The sequence below is a fragment of the Musca autumnalis genome, unplaced genomic scaffold, assembly GCF_047663935.1.
Source record: "Musca autumnalis isolate F117 unplaced genomic scaffold, ASM4766393v1 scaffold_5, whole genome shotgun sequence".
In the NCBI taxonomy this organism is placed as follows: domain Eukaryota; kingdom Metazoa; phylum Arthropoda; class Insecta; order Diptera; family Muscidae; genus Musca; species Musca autumnalis.
The window spans coordinates 44,032,713-44,053,789 of NW_027412088.1; the positions used below are offsets into that span (position 1 = coordinate 44,032,713).

Consider the following 21,077-nt stretch of genomic DNA (forward strand, 5'->3'; position numbering starts at 1 on the left):
TCAGTAGTTACTAATTGCTCATATTTACTTAATACAGTGCTAGTGGAGGGTATAAAAAGTTCGACCCGGCCGAACTTAAAGCCGTTCTAACTTGTTTTCCGAAAAAAAATTGATTTAAAATTCTGTTGAACAGTGTCAATAATTGAGAATCGTTACAATCGTCGATTTACATTATATTAGGTATTATTTGTTTTACTTTTGGCAGTATCAGCTCACTTCATATTCAACAGAGTACTGGTATAGACGTGTTTCAAATATCATTTCGGTATATTGCAAATCAAATATTTCAAAATCGTGTCTTAAAATAATTGATGGAAATTAATAAAAATCTATCGCAGAGATGGCAATTAAAATTAACAAAGGTACAAATAGCTCGTGGAATTTATTTAAAAGCAATACAAAACAAGCAGTACAATAAATAAATAATGAGATTATAAAAAAACGGCAACGGACAATATATCAATAAAAAACATTTCTCCAAAAGTGTCAATGTGCCGATATTACTCAATTCGTATATATTGCATTCGTTATTGCTGTCGGTTGGCAAAATTTACTATGTGTATTGCTCCTGCACACAAAACATTTATTAATGGCTATATTACACTATATGTTTTTTACAACATGCATATAAAAAAACATATTATATAATATACCCATAAGGAGGATAATGTATATTCTGGACAATTTTTAATTACAAACCAAAATCCTGTAAGATATCGTTAAACAGTGTTTTGAAAACAAGTTAACCCCATAAATTTTCAGTAATATTTGCTAATGTTATATATTTTTATAAGCCTTGGCGTATAAACACTACATGCATATAGCGTGCCAACAAGTTAAAAATCTAACCCAACAGTGAATAATTCTGAGCTACTCTCAATCGAATGAAAACAGATAAGCTCCAATTGCATCAGCAACTAATTTTTTTTAATATATTCAAATTCAAATTTATTATAACTCGTTAACGCCGGAAGGTAGTTGACCTACAAATTGGAGTTTAAACAATAAAATTAATTTTCATTTTTTAACAAACCAAATCGATCAATTATCAACGGCACTTAAAACCAGGTTTTCGGAATCGGAGTCTAGCAAATTTACCAGTAGGGTCTTAATTTTATTCATTTGTGATATTGATATGAATATTAAATTTTGGTGATCCGGTTGTTCATTTTACAGGAGAGCAATGCAGTGCGTACTATACTCCGTTAGTCAGAGGATATTTAGTATCCATCTCTATCTCGAAAATGTTTGGAAAATATGTGCGCACGATAACTCTTGAAGGAAATAACCGATTTGGTCCATAATTTGCACATCGTGAAATTTCTACCTGACTTAGATGAGGTTCCAATATGGACTCAATCGGTCCACTCCTTCGGGTACCTCCCACACAAAATTTTGGAAAAGTTCTGTTTAGGACCTGCTCTCGAATCGGTTTGATTTTGCTGTAACAAGTTGTATTCACTGCCCCCATACGACGATATAAGTTTCATCAGGGGCAAGTCCATACTTCCTGAGAAAATAGCCTGGAAGTTACAAAAAAAAAACACTATGACACCGTGTGTAGTGGTTGGAGCGCAAGATAGCTCTGGAACTTATCTTATCTTATTCGGTCCAAAAAGTGGCCTTCGTAATATTTTGTATATTAGTTTATGTTCGAAGATATGCCATATCGGTCCACTCCTTCAGGTACCTCCCCCACAAAACTTCAAAAATGTTCGGAAAAATTGTGCGCACAATAACTCTTGATGGGAGTGACCGATTTGGTCCATACTTTACACATCCTAATATATCTACCAGGCATAGATCAGGTTCGAATATGGACTATATTTGTCCACTCCTTCGGGTACCTCCCACACACAATTTTGAGTAAATTCACTTTAAGACTTGCTCTCGAATCACTTTGATTTTTGTTGAAGCAACTTGCATTCGCTCAATTACTGCAGTAAATGTTTTTTTAGGGGCAAGTCCATACTTCTTGAGAAAACAGCCTGAAAGTTGTAAAACACCCCTATGGCACCATATGTAGTGGCTGGAGAGCTCGAAACGAATACTGCGTTCGTCGACACTTTGGACATTATAATATTTCTTCGAATATTAAATGAAATTCGAAGGTGGTGCTTATAGGTCCACTCCTTCCGGTACCTCCCACACAAAAGTTCGAAAATATTCGCTAAAATGGTACGCTCGATTTCTCATAGACGTAGCAACCGATTTGGTCCAAACTTTGGATCTCTAAATATTGTCGAAACTTAGTTTATGCTTAAATTTGGGCCTTATCTGTCCAATCTTTCTGGTACCACCCACAAAAATGTTCAACATTTTTGTGTTGTTTGAGGATCCTTTGGATATTTTTTCCGAAGGGTTTCCTTGTGGCCCTGTTTACAGCGATATTATGTTTTTCGTAGGCTAGTGTTCTAGGCTAGCCCTATCTATCGATATCCCCGCAATTTTTTGAAAAACCCCCCTAAATACATAAGTTTTTTTGGGGTAAAATTATTTCAATCCACACAGGCTGAAGGTATATCTCTGTCGGCAAAGACGACTGATACTTTTTTACTTGTTGGTGGAGGACTTTTGTGACCTCTAGGAAACTCAACTGTCAAATTACAGGAAGTTCGTTAAAAAAATATAGCTAAAATCCTCAAAATACTGAAAATCAGGAGGTACCGTAATATAGGAGCTATACCAAAACGTGGACCAATGTTGAACATTTTTGGTAGAAATGTTTCGCGACCACAGGGAATCTCAAGTGTCAGATTACAGATAGTTCGGTCAAAAAATTTTAGCAAAAATCGGGAGGTACCCTTATATGCCTATGTCCAAAATTTTTAGAATATAAGTTTTTTTGATCAATGGGAACGCTAAATGTCAAATTGTAGGTAATTCAGTTAAAATGTAGCTAAAATCCTTAAAATACCGAAAACCGGGAGGTACCCTTATATGGGGACTATACCAAAACATGGATCTATGTTGAAAATTTTTTGGTGGAGGTATTTTGTGGCCACTAGGAACCTTAACTGTCAAATTACTGGTAGTTCGGTTAAAAATTTTAGCTAAAATCTTAAAAATTCAAAAAAACTGGAGGTACCGGTATATGAGGGCTATACCTAAACGTGGACCTTTGTTTGGAAATTTTTGGTGGAGACGTTTCATGACCACAGGGAACCTCAAATGTTAAATTATAAGAAGTTCGAAAAATATGGCTAAAATCCTCAAAATACCAAAAAACCAGAAAACCGGTATATGAGGGCTATACCATAACGTGGACCTTTGTTGACAATTTTTGGTGGAGACGTTTCATGACCACAGGGAACCTCAAATGTTAAATTATAAGAAGTTCGAAAAATGTAGCTAAAATCCTCAAAATACCAAAAAACCAAAAAACCGTTATATGGGCATATACCAAAACGTGGCCTAAATTGACAATTGTTGGTGGAGGTATTGTGTGATAACAACGAGGGCGGTTCGGAAACTTCTTAGCCTATCAATGAAAGAGAATAGTTAGTTTTTCAAAAATATTTTTATTTTTCAATATAATCTCCTGAAACTTCAATGCACTTAGTCCAACGCTTTTCTAGCAATTCTATCCCTTGATTAAAATAGTTTTCCTCAAGGTCTTCAAAATAGTGGTTTAGAACTGTAATTGCATCTTCATTTGAGGTAAAACGCTTGCCAGGAAGGAATTTTTTTAGATTTGGGAACAAGTAAAAGTCACTGGGAGCTAAATCAGGAGATTAAGGTGGGTGGTCAAGCAACTCGTACTTTAATTCGTTGATTTTAGCCATTGTTAAAACACTCTTGTGCGCAGGTGCGTTGTCTTGATGAAAAATTATTTTTTTGTGTTGTAAGCCAGGACGTTTTTCTCTAATTTGTACATTTAATTGATCCAAAAGGTTGCAACAGTACTCTGAATTTATTGTTTTACCCTTTTGCGGATAGTCAATCAATAAAATACCTTTGAAGTCCAAAAAAAACCGTTGCCATAACCTTACAAGCCGATTGAATTGTTTTTGCCTTCTTTGGGGCACTTCCTCCAGCTTCAGTCCATTGTTTGGATTGTTCTTTTGTCTCTACATATAGTGGTGGATCAATGTCTCATCAAAAGTTATGAAACGACCCTTAAAATCCATTTTATTTCGCTTAAAACGATCCAAACAAGCTTGAGAAATGTTCATTCTAATGCGTTTTTGATCGACTGTTAACAAATGCGGCACCCATCTTGCAGAAAGCTTTTACATCTGTAGTTCTTCATGCAAAATTAAATGGACTCGATCATTTGAGATGCCCATGATATTAGCAATTTCACGCACTTTTATTCGTCGATCATTTAATACCATATCATGCACTTAGACTACAATTTCTGTTGTTGTTGCTGTTTTAGGACGTCCACTACGTGGTTCATCTTCAATGCTTGTACGACCCCGTTTAAATTCAGCAACCCAATTTTTTACTGTTGCATATGAAGGAACACTTTCACCTAACACATTCACCATATCATTATGAATTTCTTGTCCCGATAAACCTTTTTATACCCTCAGCCTTTAGGCTAAGGAGGGTATATACACTTTGATACGATGAAAATGTGCCTCATCGAAATAATGGTTTTAGACCCCAAGTATGTTTGGACGAAATGTGTTTCAGACAATTTGGAGTCGATCTAGCCATGTCCGTCCGTCTGTCTGTCTGTCTGTCCTGCTGGCTGGAGCACACGATAACTCTCGAACGGATGAACCGATTCGGTTCAAATTTTGGCTTTCGTAATATTTTGCCCAAACTTAGTTTAAGTTCGAAGATGAGCTACATTGGTCCACCCCTTCCGGCACCTCCCCCACAAAAGTTCGAAAATGTTCGGAAAGTTTGTGCGCACGATAACTCTTGAAGGGAGTGACCGATTTGGTCCATACTTTGTATAGTGTAAACTTTCTACCAGAGTAATATGAGGTTCCAATATGGTCTCAATAGGTCCACTCCTTCGGGTACCTCCCACACAAAATTTCGGAAAAATTCAGTTTAGGGCCATCTCTCGAATCGCTTTGATTTTTGTTTTAGCAACTTGTATTCACTGCCCTCCATACGACGGTACAAGTTTCATCAGGGGCAAGTCCATACTTCCTGAGAAAATAGCATGAAAGTTGCAAAAAAACCCGTGTAAGGTGGTTGGAGCGCACGATAACTCTCGAACGGATCTGCCGATTCGGTCCAAAATATGGGCTTAGTAATATTTTGTCCAAACATAGTTTAAGTTTGAAGATAAGCCATATCGGTCCACTCCTTCAGGTACCTCCCCCACAAAAGTTAAAAAATGTTCGGAAAAATTGTTCGTACGGTAACTCTTGAAGGAAGTGGCCTAATTGGTCTATACTTTACACATCCTAATATATCTACCAGATATAGATCAGGTTCAAATATGGACTATATTTGTCCACTCTATCCGGTACCTCCCACTTAAATTTTCGGATAAGTTCACTTTAAGACCTGATATCGAATCACTTTGATTTTTGTTGAAGCAACTTGCATTCGCGGCCTCATTCACGATGTTAAAAGTTTTTTTAGGGGCAAGTCCATACTTCTTAAGCAAACATACTTCTTAAGTGTAAAAACCCCCTGTGGCACCATATGTTGCGGCTGGAGATCGACTTCCATAACGGTCAATGTCGATCCATTCCTTTTAGTATCTCCTCCGCAAAACTTTTGATCTTTAATCCTAATCAACATTTTTGTCTGTTCAAAGGGCCAAACTTTTTAAAACCCCCTAAATACATACGTATTTTGCGAAAAAATTGTTTCAATATACACATGCTGAGGGTATATCTCTGTCGGCAAAGCCGACTGATACCTTTTTACTTGTTTATGTAAATATTTAATGACAGCACGCATTTCTAAACAAATTGCGGATGCGTCTTTTTTGAACACCTGTTTCCAAAACACTTAACTTTTTTCTGTTTATACCGCGCTTTTTGTGCTAGGCTAAGAAGTTTCCGAACTGCCCTCGTAGGAACCTCAACTGTCAAATTACACGTAGTTCGGTTAAAAATTTTAACAAAAATCCTCATAAGACCGAAAATCGGGAGGTATTGTAATATGGGGCGTATACCAAAACATGGACCTATGTCCAACATTTTTGGAATATAAGTTTTTTGTTCACTGGGGACCCTAAATGCCAAATTGTAGCTAATTTGATTAGAAAATGTGACGTCAAAATACCTGAAATCCGGGCGGTACCGTTATATGGGGGCTATACCAAAACATGGACCGATATAGTCCATCATGGAATTTGTCCTGAACGCAAACCAAGCACGTATTTTCTCAAAATTTCAGAGTCCTATCTCCATTTATGGGTATGCTACAGTGATTATAACAAGCAGACGGACAAACGGACAGAAACTCAGAAGTTTGACCTATGACAAAACTGTCCTTCTGGGTTCGTGATATTATCTTCATCGACATTCATCGCCAAAAAGAATTTTTCACCCCCAGCATTTGATCTCCATATTTGCGCGTATTGATATCTTTCCTTAAAAACGGTTTAAGAAAACGGTTTTTTTGTTCCAGAACTGCAACTGGAAAAGTTTTCATAAGTGAATTAATTTAATTTGATTGGCATCTTTATAAGCGTTTTAAAGGTATACATATAAGTTTAATCGGTTACTTAAAACCGGTTCAAAAATCGATTTGAATATCGGAATATCCGGTTCAAAAATTCAGATGACCGGATCTATCCTCCAAGAAAATTTGTTATTAACGTGTTCATCATTACATGAGCTATTTGTGGTAAATATTTCAGAAGCACCCCAGATGTCTACATTAGCAATAACCAATTGTTATGTCTACATACCTATACATAACCAATAACGAATAAACAGAAAAACAAAACATAGTTTAATTCTGAACCAAGTCCGAATAAATGCCAAAAATGACAATGAAAACGGGACAAAATCGATTAGTTGTCAAAGAGAACCGTACCTAAAATCTTCTGAGCAAAATTTTTGTAGAATATTTGGATGCTGAAAAAAATCTCATCTTGTGGTACTTTCACTACGGTTCAAGAAATAAAGGACGAAAAGGACATGAAAGGCATTGAGTTAGAAGAATGAAATGTTCTACAAAAAGATTCGCCAATCGATTTGACTGAAGACATGTCACCTCAAAACGAAGTTACAACAACGCCAAAAAGAGATATGGAGCTATTTTCCCAAGTATTATAAGGAAAAAATCAAAAACTTCATCGTGCGTTATCTCAGAAACTTGACCTATGGCGAAAATTTCCTTTTGGGTTCGTAGTATACTCAACAAAGGGCTTTCATCTCCAAATGAAATTTTCCACCCCCCAAAAATGCTGCTGCACAGTGTATTTTATTAAACAACTTTAATTTATTAGTGGGAACGCATATCAGTGGGTAAGATTTGGTTTTGTTTACAAGTGCAGTTGTTCGAGTTTTGGTCGTACCAAAGAAATTCTTGATCAGAGTGTTTCTTTGGATACGTATCTATTTGAGCGAGCAATTGACACTTGGGTATAAAAAGTTTCTTGTTAAAAACAAGAAACAAGGGAACTGATGAAGATCTGTGGCGAGATCTGAAACTATAGTCTTCCCTGCCTTACCCATTGGAAAACATCGCCAATTTTTTCCCACTAATAAATTAAAGTTGTTCTAATAAAATTTTAAAACAACGACTATGGGATTAAGCCTGACTATTTTGAAAAACAAAATAGGAATCAAATAAAGTCATTGGATCCCCAGTCAGGGCTGTAAAGCGCATCACCCATCAATTCTACGTTTTGTCCGGTCAAATAGGCGCTACACACTGGTCGAAACCACTGATCTAGCGGCTAAAGTCACACTCTGGTGACTAATATTTTGTTTTTTGTTTTGTTGTTGTTGTAAATATTCTCTCAGTTAATCACTATCCAATGCAAGAATTTTTGCTGCATCAGATTTTAAGAAAATTGTTGCAAAATATCTAACTTAATATTTGCTTAATTGTTAAATAAATTCTTAATAAAACTAAACAAAGTTTATTTTTAATTAATAGAGGAGTGTGTAAATTAAATGAAAAAATTGTTTGGTGCCTGGACATACATAGCTATATAGCAATAAATTTTCGAAACTAATTATTTTTCTTGTGTTTTTTAGTGTAATATACTTTTGTTAAATACGTTAAGTATTAAATACAAAAGTTCTCTAATGTCCAGCCCAATTCTTTTTCGACAAATTAAAATGGACTTCCTAGATTCCGAATAATCAACTTTTGGCTGCAATAGCCGCAAATCTTCCTGATAAGTGGGTGGAAAGTGTAGCTTAAATCCACCAAGATACTAAAAATCGGGAGATACCTAAAAAGGGGCCAAACCCAAACGTTGGTGGAAAAGTTTAGTGACCACTAGAAGCCCTAAGTACCAAATTGCAGCTTATTTGGTATGAAAGGATTGCTTAAATCCTCAAAATACCGAATATCAGGAGGTACCGTTATATGGGGGCCTTACAAAAATATTAGCCGAAGTTGTTCATTTTTGTCCATTATTACCCATAAACACATACTACGTTTGTGAAAAAATTTCAGAAACATTTCTCCATTCGTTTTCAAGTTATTAATTTCGCGCCGCTAGATCTGTGATTTTGACCACTGTGCGCTGGTTTGAATCGATGTGTGAAAGCTCGCATTGTCATGATGCAGAATGATTCGTCTTCTCTTGTTCGTTTTTCGATTTTCTTAGGAGACTTCAGGCAAACAAATTGTAGTGTACCACTCAGAATTAACCGTTCTACATTTCTGAAGCCGTATAGTCGCCACAGGGTCAGTTTTGCCGAAGAAACAGGCGACCATTTGCTTCGAAGTACTTCGTACATGAACAACTTTCGCTGGATTTTGGCTCGCATTCGAAGACCTACAGGGTTTTTATTCACAATTTCTTTGCACCAATCCACAAAAGCCTCTTTTTGAGCGATTGCCCAATTTTGCTGGATCTAATGAGAAAAAAAAATATTTTTGGTGCCGGGTGTTCAAGCTTTATCAAATGTTAGTTGGTGGAAGAAATGTCCAAAGATACCTCTATCTCAAGGTATTTAACATGGTGGTTTTGCCTTATCCGTTCACGCACGGCTTAATTTTTTTCTGACACAACGACCGATTTTGGCCGACCATCACGACCATCGTTTGTTGGCGAGTATCGACCACGATTGAATTCATTAAACCAGTTTTCCATAGTGCTATAGGATGACCCTTTATCGACATACAAAGATTTATTTAGATCAAAAGTTGTGAAAAATGATTGGACGAAAATTTTCATTTCTTCAAGTCGTCACATGGTCGTATGACAAACTGTCCTGGTTAGGATGAAAACTGTCGAGGGTTTTTCCTCTAATTTTCGAACCGAAATTGCTGCAATTTTATATTGCGTGTTTTAGACATTGTTCCATGTTTGAATAGAAAAACGTTAACGCCCCACGTGAGCTTTTTCAAAGAGTTTGGCTACATTTTTCTTCTAAAGTGGATGTAACATTGCATTTTGGAATCTCAATTTGTAGAAAACCTACACGCAGGGAGTTATCAATATAAAGAGATTCTCATCAGTTAAGATATTCTGCTCCTCCAAGGAATAATCCTTAACGAGGAGGAAGAGCGAAGTACTTTCATAAACGAATGGAAAACTATTTACTTCATAGTGTTCGTTCTGGAGCGTATAAAAAGTTCGGTCATTCTTCCTTGTTTAATAATAAGTTAATATTCTAGTATTTAATAATAAGTTAATAAAATATTTTTATTCACTTCTAGGTTCTATACTGGGTATGAGGCATGCCCAGATTTTTCTGCTTTTCTTCAATGTCACATGCATATATTGCAGTCGTCTAAACATCGGTGTGGCTGTGGTAGCAATGACTAATTCTGCTACGGCGAATCCAGATTTTCCAGTAAGCACAAACAATCACTTTCCTTATAACATCAAATACTAAACTCACCTTTCCGTTTTGCAGGAATTCGAATGGAGTGAAAAGGAAATATCCTATATTATATCAAGTTTCTTTTGGGGTTATGTCTGCACCCAATTCCCAGCAGGATATTTGTGTAAAAAATTTGGTGCAAAAACCATTATGACTGTTGCTACGTCTATTTCAGCAGCGTTGAGTGCGGTGACACCATGGAGTTTAGGCTGGGGAAGTTGGCGTATTTTGTGTTTCATACGTATCATACAGGGCTTGGCTCAGGGTGTCATATTCCCCTGTGTCTTTGAACATTTAGCCAAATGGGTGCCGTTGAAGGAACGAAATCGTTTGGGAGCATTTACATTATCCGGCTCGGACTGTGGTACCATACTGGCCATGGCAATAAGTGGCATTATAGCCAAGGGTCCTTTGGGTTGGCCTGGTATATATTATGTCTCGGCTGGCATGTGTTTTACTTGGTGTATATTTTGGTTAATATTCGGTGAAAATAATCCCGAAGAATCCAAGTTCATTGGTGCGGATGAAAGAGCGTACATTGCAACCGAAATGGCCCATAGTGATGATTTCCATAAAAAGAAAATACCCTTTCCGTGGAGTGCTGTATTGAGATCTGTGCCATTTTATGTTCTCATAGTGGCAAGAGCATGTCAAAATTGGGGCTTATCCACAATACATGCTCAAATACCTTCATATCTCAGTGGTGTCCTTCACATGGATATCAAATCAAATGGTTTATTTTCCTCGTTACCCTTTATTGCCATGTGGATAATGAGTTATGTCTACTTGTCGCTGGCGGATATCTTGCAAAGTAAGACTAGCATAAGTTTAACTTCATTGCGTAGACTTTTCAACAGCTTAGGCAGTTGGTTGCCAGCACTTGGCTTGGTGATTATTGGATTTTTAAATGAGCAGCACAAAACTTGGGTTATTGTCCTGATAACTTTAATTGTGGCCCTGAATGATGGAAACATTATTGGCAGTGCTCTGAATATGATTGATTTGGCCCCGAATCATGCTGGTTTCATGATGTCTTTGGTAAATGGGGTAGCTAATATTACACCGTTTATATCTCCGTTAATAGTAGGTGTTGTTGTAACGGATGTGGTAAGTTGTTACATAATATACCTATATGTATTTAGTTTTTTTGAAATTTATAAAAATCGCTTTTGCAGACTAATCGCACCATGTGGCAAATTGTGTTCATTATTGCTGCTGCCATTTTCTTTTTCGGCAATTTGTTATATATTATTTTTGGTACAGCTGAGACGCAGCCATGGAATGCAGAAGATTACCTTGAACAGAATAATAGCATGCGAAAAAGGACGACTATTCGTGCATATGATAATAATATAGAAATATTGGAAACACAAATTAATTGTTCTACCTTAAATAAATTTAATAATAAAGAAGAGAAAAAATAATGCAGGCGAAAAAGTCGTTCTACCATCCACCATAAATTATATTGAAACCAGATTTCGGTTGGATAATGTGGCTAAAACTTTAGAAATATCGACTATTCTTTGCCAGAATTTTTTCTCTCCAAATGAAGACTTAATATCAAAGCTATCAACTATTTCGGCAGGATAATGTGGCGGATAATGTGGAAGAGGAGACTTTCGGGCATCTTTCTGTGAAAACAGAACTTTGTTCCATGTTGTTCCACAAAAGCTCTAGTCCACTAAATTTGGAATTTCATAAAATTTAGTACCCAAGGAAAAATAAAATAGATCATGTTGTGTAAACGCTACGGTAATTTACTAAAACCATTTTTAAATGCCACAATCCTACCTAACTTACAAAAAAAAAAAAACAATGATCACAATAACTGTTATAGTTTCAGAGAAATAGCTTCGTCCAGAAATTTGCAAAAATGACGTATTTCCCAAAAATGGGGAAAATGCTCGTCTTTAGGAGCACGCCACGCCCACACCTTCCAATATTTGGGCCTAATTTTTTGGTTTCCTTAGTTTCAATATGTTTACTATCGAATTCCATATAGAAATTAAATATCTTTTACAAAACAAAATTTTGATTTTTGGCCAGGAAAATCGATTCCTGAACCATTGTGCGACGAGAGTTTTAACAACGTTGGTTGTGATTTCGAGTCTCCGACAACATCAAGCCTATTGTAAATAATTATTGTTATATATTTAGAAAAAAATTGTATAATTAAAAACACAAAATTAATCTCTATTAGATCGATCTATCGGATCATTCACGACTTCCTTTGCATGGGTTCAAATACTGATGAAAATATCGGATCTTTCACGGCTTCCTTTGCATTGGTTCAAATGCTAATGAAAAGATCGGATATTTCACGACTTCGTTTGAACTAATGCAAAAGATGGCATGAAATCACGTCATTGCATGAAACCTCTTCCTTCAAATTTTGCTGGGTAACTACCACTTCAATGTGATAATGAGACTAAAACCATGAAAATAACGAAAATCGGGAGGTGCCGTTATTTTGGGTCTATACCAAAGCGTGGAATTTTAGCTATAATTCCAAGCAGAAACATTTTTTACCCACAACGAATACCAAATTCAATTTCTCAGCTATTTCGGTGGGCTCATAAATATTCGGTGGTCTCATAAATATTCTTTAAAAAATGGCCGAGTCCCAAAAATATTCTTAACAAGTAAAAAAGTATCAGTCGGCTTTGTCGACAGAGGTTTGCTCTCAGCCTCTGTGAATTGAAACACCTTATTCCCAAAAAACGTATGCATGTAGTGGGTCTTCAGAATTTTGGGCGTATGAACTTACCGACAATGAAATGGATTAGGATAAAATCTCAAAAACTTAGGTTCCTAAAAGAATGGACCGACATAGTCCCTTTTGGAAGTGTGTCTTATTTTGAGAGTCATTCCTCTCGATAAGATCATTATATCAGGAAACATGGACTTGCCCACGATAAACATCATATCGCTATAAACAGGAGTACATTCGGTAAGAATTTCCAAAGCATTCTCGCATAGACCCTTAACCGCACTTTAACAAAAATGTTGATCATTTGTGTGGGTGGTACCCTGAGGAATGGAACGATATGGCGCACTTTTGAACATAAATTAAGTTTGGACAAAATATTTCGAGATCCAAAGTTTGGACCAAATCGGTTGCTCCGTTTATTAGATATTGCGCTTACCATTTTAGCGAATATTTTCGAACTTTTGTTGGGGAGGTATAAGTGGACCTATAAGCACCATGTTCGAATATCATCTGATATTAGAAGAAACATTACGATATACAAAGTGTGAACCAACGCATTATTCGGTTCGAGAGTTGTCGTGCGCACCAGGCACTACACATGCAGGCCGTAGAGTTCTTTTTTACAGTTTTCGGGTCATTTTTTTCAAGAAGTATGGACTTGCCACTGAAAAACTTGTACCATCGTAATAGGGTCCTTGAGTGCAACCTGTTGCATGAAAAATCAAAATATTGTGTGGGATGTACCCGAAGGAGTCGACATATATAATCCATATTCTAATCGGATCTATGTCTCATAGTAGTACTACGATGTGCAAAGTATGGCTAAAATCGGTTTCTGCCTTCAAGAGTTATTGTGCGCACCATGTAGCGAAAAGTTTTGAACTTTTATGGGGGGAGATAACCAAAGGAGTGGACCGACAAGGCCCATCTTAGAACTTGATTTAACTTTGAGCAAAATATTACGATTGTCAAATTTTGGATAGAATCGGTTTATCCGTTCGAGGGTTACCGTGCGCTCCATCCCCAACACATAGTGCCATAGCGGGCTTTTATAGCTTTCAGGCATTTTTTTCAGAAAGTATGGATTTGCCCTTGAAAAAACTTGCACCGTCGTAAAGGGGGCAGCGAATACAAGTTGTTACAAAAAGCTTCGTGAGGAGGTCTTAAACTGCACTTTTTCGAAATTTTGTGTGGGAGGTACCCGAAGGAGTGGACAAATATAGTCCATATTTGAACCTGATCTATATCTGGTAGAATGTGTAAAGTATGGACCAAATCGGTTAGTCCCTTCAAGAGTTATCGTGAACATCTTCGTACTTAAACTAAGATTGGACAAAATATTACTAAAGACAAATTTTGGACCAAATCGGTTAATCCCTTCCAGAGTTATCGTGCTCTCCAGCCAGCCAGATAGACAAACGGACGGACATTGCTAAATCGACTCCAAATTGTATGCAACACAATTCGTCCAAACATACTTGGGGTCTAAAATCATTATTTTGATAGGGGCACATTTTGCGTATGAAAGTGTACATACCCTCGTTAGCAAAAATGCTGCGGGTATAATAAAAGGAGAATATCTATGACCCAACAGCGGCAAAAAAGGTGTTACACCCATTACCATATAAGGTATTTTCTAGAGCTGTTTGGTAATCGTAACTACTTACAACTCAACTTACTAACCCATAATTTAAACAAGGGCAGTGAATAAATAGTTACTCTATGACCACAAAAAATTGAAAAATAACCTAAAAGCATGTGTTTCCAGAACAGTTGAGGTGATTTGAAGATGATAACTTCTGATTTGTAGCCAAATGTACTAAAAATTGTGCCACTGGCACGAACATTTTTGGGTCATTCGGACCGAAATCGTCGGCTTGACCACGAAAACAACATATCGTTATAATCAGAATCACAAGGACTAGCTTCCATAAAAATTTAAAAGAAATCCTCGAACAGCCCGTAAACTGCACATTAACGAAAATGTACTTTATGACAAATTTATAAAGGAAAAAAAATTGTAAAATGTTAGAAATGGTGATTTTTACAATTTTTTTTCCTTTATAAATATGTCATAAAGTACATTTTCGCTAATGTGCAGTTTACGGGCTGGGCTGTTCGAGGATTTCTTTAAAATTTTCGAGTTGTCAGTATATGAATAAGAATTCTGACAAAAAGCGAATAAAGATGCGTATACGCAAAAAAAAAACGGCCTCTCTAACATATGTCCCGAACATATTTTGCAGCAAACATATAAATATTTGCAACAGTCCCAAACATAATATATGTTTGGGTCTGCAAATAAATATATGTTTGAGTGCAAAGATATTTATGTTTGGGTGCAAAGATATATATGTTTGGGTGCAAACAAAGATATGTTTGGGTGGAAACAATTTTATGTTTGGGTGCAAACATTTTATATGTTTGGGTGCAGAAAAATACAAACACAAAAGGCACAAAAAAAAACACATGCACCAGTGGGCGCTTACTGAGAGCAAGGGAGCGTAAAATTCAATGTAAAACACTTTAAAATGTGTGCTCACTTGCTCTCAGTAAGAACTCACTGGCTATCTCTATAGTATACACACAAATGTTGTGGTTTTTTATTGAAAGGCAAAAGAACAACAAACACATAGGTACATACAAAATTCAAAAGAAATACATAACACACTTTAATAAAAGAACAACTGATTGAAATAATTTGTAAATAGTCACACTTTTAAAAAGGAAAAATATATAGAAACGTAGTTGAACGCTTCTCCTTAGTTGTGAAATAAAACAAATTGTCCTCATAGTTGAAATCATCAGCGGGGAATCGGCATCTAGAATCAAATGATTATGTAATGTAATAAATAAATATGAATATGCCATATTTCTAATATACATAAGTATGTATGTAATTACCAATATTAAATGCGATTTCTTCCTTGTCCAATAAAATATTTCCATTCACCTTATTGATTCAATTATAAAATTTCCAATTATAAAATGTATTGGACATTTAATTTACTAAAAAGCTCAATTTCTTTAAGAAAACACAAAACACTCATTTATTCACTCACTTTACCGTCTTGACTCTACAAAGGCAACTAAAACACTGAAGAAAAAAATATAATTCATATCATTTCTTCTTCGCCAGCTAAGTTGGTTAACAACAACAAAACAAGAAGCACACGAGTTTGACGCATACATGCCACCAAAGCCCCCTTCTTCGCTTCTACGTCTTCTATTAAAATACACACAACTCTTTATTATAAAACAGCATTCCACAGCCGCGAGAGCACTGTTATTACTCTCATTGACAAACATCCTCTCTCCACCCATGAAAAAAAAGTTCTAACATAAAAATATGTTTTACCCAAACATATCAAATTGAGATATGTTACAAAATGTTGCAAACATATATTTGTTTGCAACCGGTCCCAAACATTTATTTGTTTGGATCCAAACACATTTCTAACATACATTTTTCTGCGTGTATCAAAAAGTGGACTTGTGAACTCGAATGAATTTTGAATAACTTTCCACAAGGTTTTCGTCCTCCAAAAACCCAAAGTCCTAATAAATTGCCGTCAATTCCCTTTGAAAATTTAACTAAACCTTCAAATTGAAATATTGAAATTATGAATGAAAAGTTTAAATAGAAATTGACAACACTTAAAATATGAGTATGTCGTTTTATTTATAAGTATGGATTGTCGGTAAGTCTTCTATAACAGTATCCCACTACATGTACCCGAACAAGTGGGGTTATTTTGATCATTTACTTTCCTATCCATGACGTTCTTCTTCATATTCGTTGTGTACCCCTCGATCTGCTCTCAGTATTTAGTGCGATTCTCAATTTGTTTCTAAATCACTGGTGTGCACGGGCATCCACTGGCGGCTGCTGTAAAATACTCTTACTTTTATTAATTCAACAAAACTCAGACGTTTAAGTATTTTTTGTAATTATTATTTAATAAATAATTTCATCCACGGTATTAGATTAAAATTGTGTTTTCACAAATCAAAAACAATTTAGAAAAACCATGAAAAATGACAAATGTTAAATTCTCTTATATTCTCTTAAATTCTGTTTTGCTCACCATTGTTCTAAATTCTGTTATTAAATTGATTTCTCTTTTGTCATCCAAGAATCGTGTTATGTTCTAAAATAATTGTTTTTAAAACTGTCATTTTTTTCTTGTTTGCTTTGGTTTCTAAACATTCACGAGTTGTAAATAAATATTAAATTTGATTTATTTTTGGGAAGCAACAAGAGTTGTGATAAATTAAACAAAAACAAAATAAGGTGTTTGTTAAGAAATGTTAAACAATATGAAAAAGAATCTATGAAAATCCATAGAAAATGTTTGCAATGTGGGAACTCTCACAAAATGTGAACGTGTGTTTTGATAAGTAATAGATACAAAGAGATTTGACGTGTAATTATGTGATTATTCCGGATTATAATTTATTAGGCAACCTTTCAATAAACTAATGACCTGTTGAACTAAGGCGATTTGAAATAAAATTTGTTTGAATTGCTACCCAATCTTCGATTATTGTAGTATTGTATGTTCGATTGAAAACAAGAATGAACCAATTATTTTTTCAAAAACTGCAGTTTGGTAGTAATTCGAACGAAACCAATCCAACCATCTTAAAGAAACAGGTCACAACACTAAGTAAAATTAACTATTTTAAAATTTACACTTTAATGTTTATGAAATTAACACCAAGATTTGTGGTGTTCTTCCACACTCGAGAAGTTTTGAACGTATAAATTTCTGTGCGACATCAACGGTATAAAATTCAGATGTGTATTTAGCTAGAGAATCCTTTGTTAAAATTTGATATACATTGTCGGCATAATTGTTCTGTTTTTTCCGAAACTTCATTTGATACGGAACGGTTCGGATAGATTATTTCCTATTTAAACAACGGATCGTGGATAAGTCAGTGCCTTGTTACAAAGCTGTATAAGTGTGTTGGACTACCAAACTCATATATCGACGCCTCCAAACAATAGTATGCTAAGTCGACTTAGCATGTTTTCAAGTTCTTTACATTTTTATATTTAACGTCCTTTAACTTAAATTCTGTCAAATTTTGGTAATGATCGGACAATCCGAACAGAAGTTATAAACAAATTTTGACTTAGCATAGTACTGAAGGTCAAAGAAATTTCCAAACTTTTAGAGCTTGTCCTGCAAAACTCCCTTTTCAGAATTATTTGGAGGTGTCGAACGTCATTTAACTTAAATTCTGTCCAATTTTGGTAATGATCGGTCAATCCGAACAGAAGTTATAAACAAATATTGACTTAGCATAGTACTGAAGTTCAAAACAAATTTCAAACTTTGAGAGCTTCTCCTGCAAAACTCACGTTTTAGACTTAGCATACTATTATATGGAGGTGTCGATATATAAATAGCGTGTTTGGTGCGTCTAATACATGAAATCGGCAAAAAAACATATGGGAGATATACCCAAAACCGAAGCGATTTCAATATGAATTGACATATTTATTTCTAGATAAAATTTCGTCACATATTTTAAATTTCATCGGTATTGGACACACATAGTGCGTTTGGTGCACCAAATACGCCAAATCGGCCGAAAATATATATGGGAGATATATTCAAATCTGAACAGATTTCGATAAAATTTGGCAAATATATTTCTACTTTTTAGAGCAAATTCCGTCACACATTCCGAATGTCATTGAAATTGGATATAAATAGCGTGTTTGGTGCATCAAATTTATGAAATCTTCCGAAAATATATTGCCCCCCCCATCAACTTCACCACCCAAATACCTACTTTTAGCTAATTCGGTTAGCTAAAAACTTTAAAATACCTAAAATTAGGATGTACCGTTATACGACACTGTACAAAAACCTAGGCCTATGTCCACAATTTTTGACAGACATCTAATCATGCCCATCTGGGGACAATGTTGACATTTTTTGTTGAAAAAATTTTATGGACCTCTGTGAACCTCAAATATAAAATTACGGATAGTTTGGTCAAAACTGTAGCTAATATCTTCAAAATACCTAAAATCCGGAGGTACCGTTATATTGGGTTATATTCGAACTTGACCTGATTATGGAATAAATACATTCGGGGGTAAAAATATAGCGTTCTACGTTAATTATTGCGGACGCTAGAGTGATTAAAAAGACCAGAACTTGAACGTCTACGTCTACTATTTTTATACCCTCCACCATAATATGGAGGGTATAATTAAATTTATCATTCCGTTTGTAACACATGGAAATATTCGTCGGATACCCCTATAAAGTATATAAATTCTTGATCAGCATAAAATTCTAAATTTCCAGCTGAAATTCGGATGTATAGGTCCACGTCTTCATACAGCCCCCACAGAACGGTACCCCCCGATTTTCGATATGTTGAAGGTTGTGTCCTTTATATCCCACCGAAATGGCTGACATTTAGTATTTACACCTTTTTCAGATGTAATTCGAATTATTTCATTTGTAATTCGAGAATTCCATTTGTAATTCGAATTATTCCATTTGTAATTCGAATTATTCCATTTGTAATTCGAAATATTCCATTTGTAATTCGAATTATTCCATTTGAAATTTGAATTATTTCATTTGTAATTCGAATTATTCCATTTGTAATTTCAAATAAAACAATTCGAATTACAATTGGAATAATTCGAATTACAAATGGAATAATTCGAATTACAAGTGAAATAATTCGAATTTCAAATGGAGTAATTCGAATTACAAATGGAATAATTCGAATTACAAATGGAATAATTCAAATTACAAATGGAATAATTCAAATTACAAATGATATATTACGAATTACAAATATAATTCTCGAATTACAAATGAAATGTTACGAATTTCAACTAAAATGTTTCGAATTACATCTGAAAAAGGTGTAGTGAGCTGGGGGCAAAACTTTCCTCCTGAAATTTGACGGTATAGGTGCACGTCTTTATATAGCCCCAATAGAACGAAAGGGGCTCAATATCCCAACGAAATGCCTGGCACATTTATATAAGGTGACAATCAGCTGTATTTTTACTTTTTTTGTAAATTTGGTTTTCAAAATGTAATAGGGTCTACTTATGAAATTTGAAACATCGAAATTTGCTACCATAAAATTCTTCTTTTCATCGTAATCATTTTGATGCAATTTTTTCTATTTTAGAGGATTTTCAAAATGTATTTATGTTTTTCCTGAGAAAATGTTCAGAACGGACCCATTATTCAATATTTTTATGACATTAAATTTTCAATAACAACAATGTTGTTTTTGTAAATTTGCGTTGATGTAGACATGGACTTAAGGCCTCGTCACATAAGAGGAAGCGGCAACTCTATGCGGCTGAATGTGTGCTGAAACACGATTTTCGTATGCTTTGACTTACCCAACCTTTACACATGCCAGTGACAATTCGAAAAATTCAATACATACACAATTTTTTACTACCACAATTACATTTTTTGAATTGTCGACTCCACTGGCACTAGATTTTTCATGCCAGCAAAATTTTGAGCTGGCTGCCAGTGATATGTCGAAAATGAAAAAAGAGTTGCCGAGACTATTTTTTAATCCATGTACATTTTTGTTTCTTTTAAGATTGCAAAGATTTAATGCATATTTTCAAAAAGATTAGGAAACACAAATAATACGTCTTGGTAGCTGCAATATATTAGTGGTTAGTAAAGACATAATTTTGATTTTTTTTCATGCAAATATACGTTGATAAATAATTTTCCCTCTGGGATTATACAATATTGAAAAGGCGGCAATACCAAATTCATTATGTTTATGATTGAAAACAATCTTTTTAAAACGAAATAAAATAAAAAGTAATAAAATATGTTGTGAATTGTGTTTTCAATCTGAAATATAATGCACTTTTGTGTGTTAATGCGGCTTAAAATAATTTTGAAATTGAACTTGCACTGGCATGTGTAAACACACAAGAAAACTGCATGCCAGTCGAACACTTTTTCGGTATTTTCGAGTATAATACATGTACTCAATTGGCACCAATTCACTGGCATGTGTAACGGAAGTGTTAGAGCCGGATACGTACAATCAAGCCGAATTCAAGAAGGTGATCTAAAAGGCGAATTTAGGCGAATTAATTCCGTAGTCTTCATTTGCTGCCAACATTTTTGCCCGAAATATTCACAAAATGTAGACGAATTTTCTTCGCGAAACTTACTCGTAAATAAAGATGGTGTGCACAGAAATTCTTTATAGTAGAGAAATATTTCTTATTTATTTTTGATTAAAAATATGTTTTGGCTGCAAATGAAGACATCAGTTTGTATTATTAATTATTACAAATTATTACTGAATATTGTTTTTTTACACAAATGTTCAGTAAAAGAGAAAAAATTGAGAGACTTGTTTTGAAATTTTTATTAGTCCCAATTTAC

General features: G+C 35.0%; 1 protein-coding gene across 1 annotated transcript; it reads left to right on the plus strand.

The window, feature by feature from the left end:
- Window positions 1–203: 203 nt before the first annotated feature.
- Window positions 204–11,401, plus strand: LOC141405203 (putative inorganic phosphate cotransporter). The gene is made up of 4 exons (XM_073989291.1): window positions 204–362; window positions 9,775–9,911; window positions 9,975–11,048; window positions 11,117–11,401. The coding sequence occupies exons 1-4, from the start codon at window positions 341–343 to the stop codon at window positions 11,363–11,365; spliced, it is 1,482 nt and encodes a 493-aa protein (XP_073845392.1). The 5' UTR covers window positions 204–340; the 3' UTR covers window positions 11,366–11,401.
- The last annotated feature ends 9,676 nt before the right edge of the window (window positions 11,402–21,077 follow it).

Coding starts and splice junctions, on each gene's coding strand:
- LOC141405203 (XM_073989291.1), top strand. CDS start 341: ATGGCAATTAAAATTAACAAAG. Junction 9,912..9,974: donor CGGCGAATCCAGATTTTCCA/GTAAGCACAAAC, acceptor TCCGTTTTGCAG/GAATTCGAATGGAGTGAAAA. Junction 11,049..11,116: donor GTGTTGTTGTAACGGATGTG/GTAAGTTGTTAC, acceptor TCGCTTTTGCAG/ACTAATCGCACCATGTGGCA.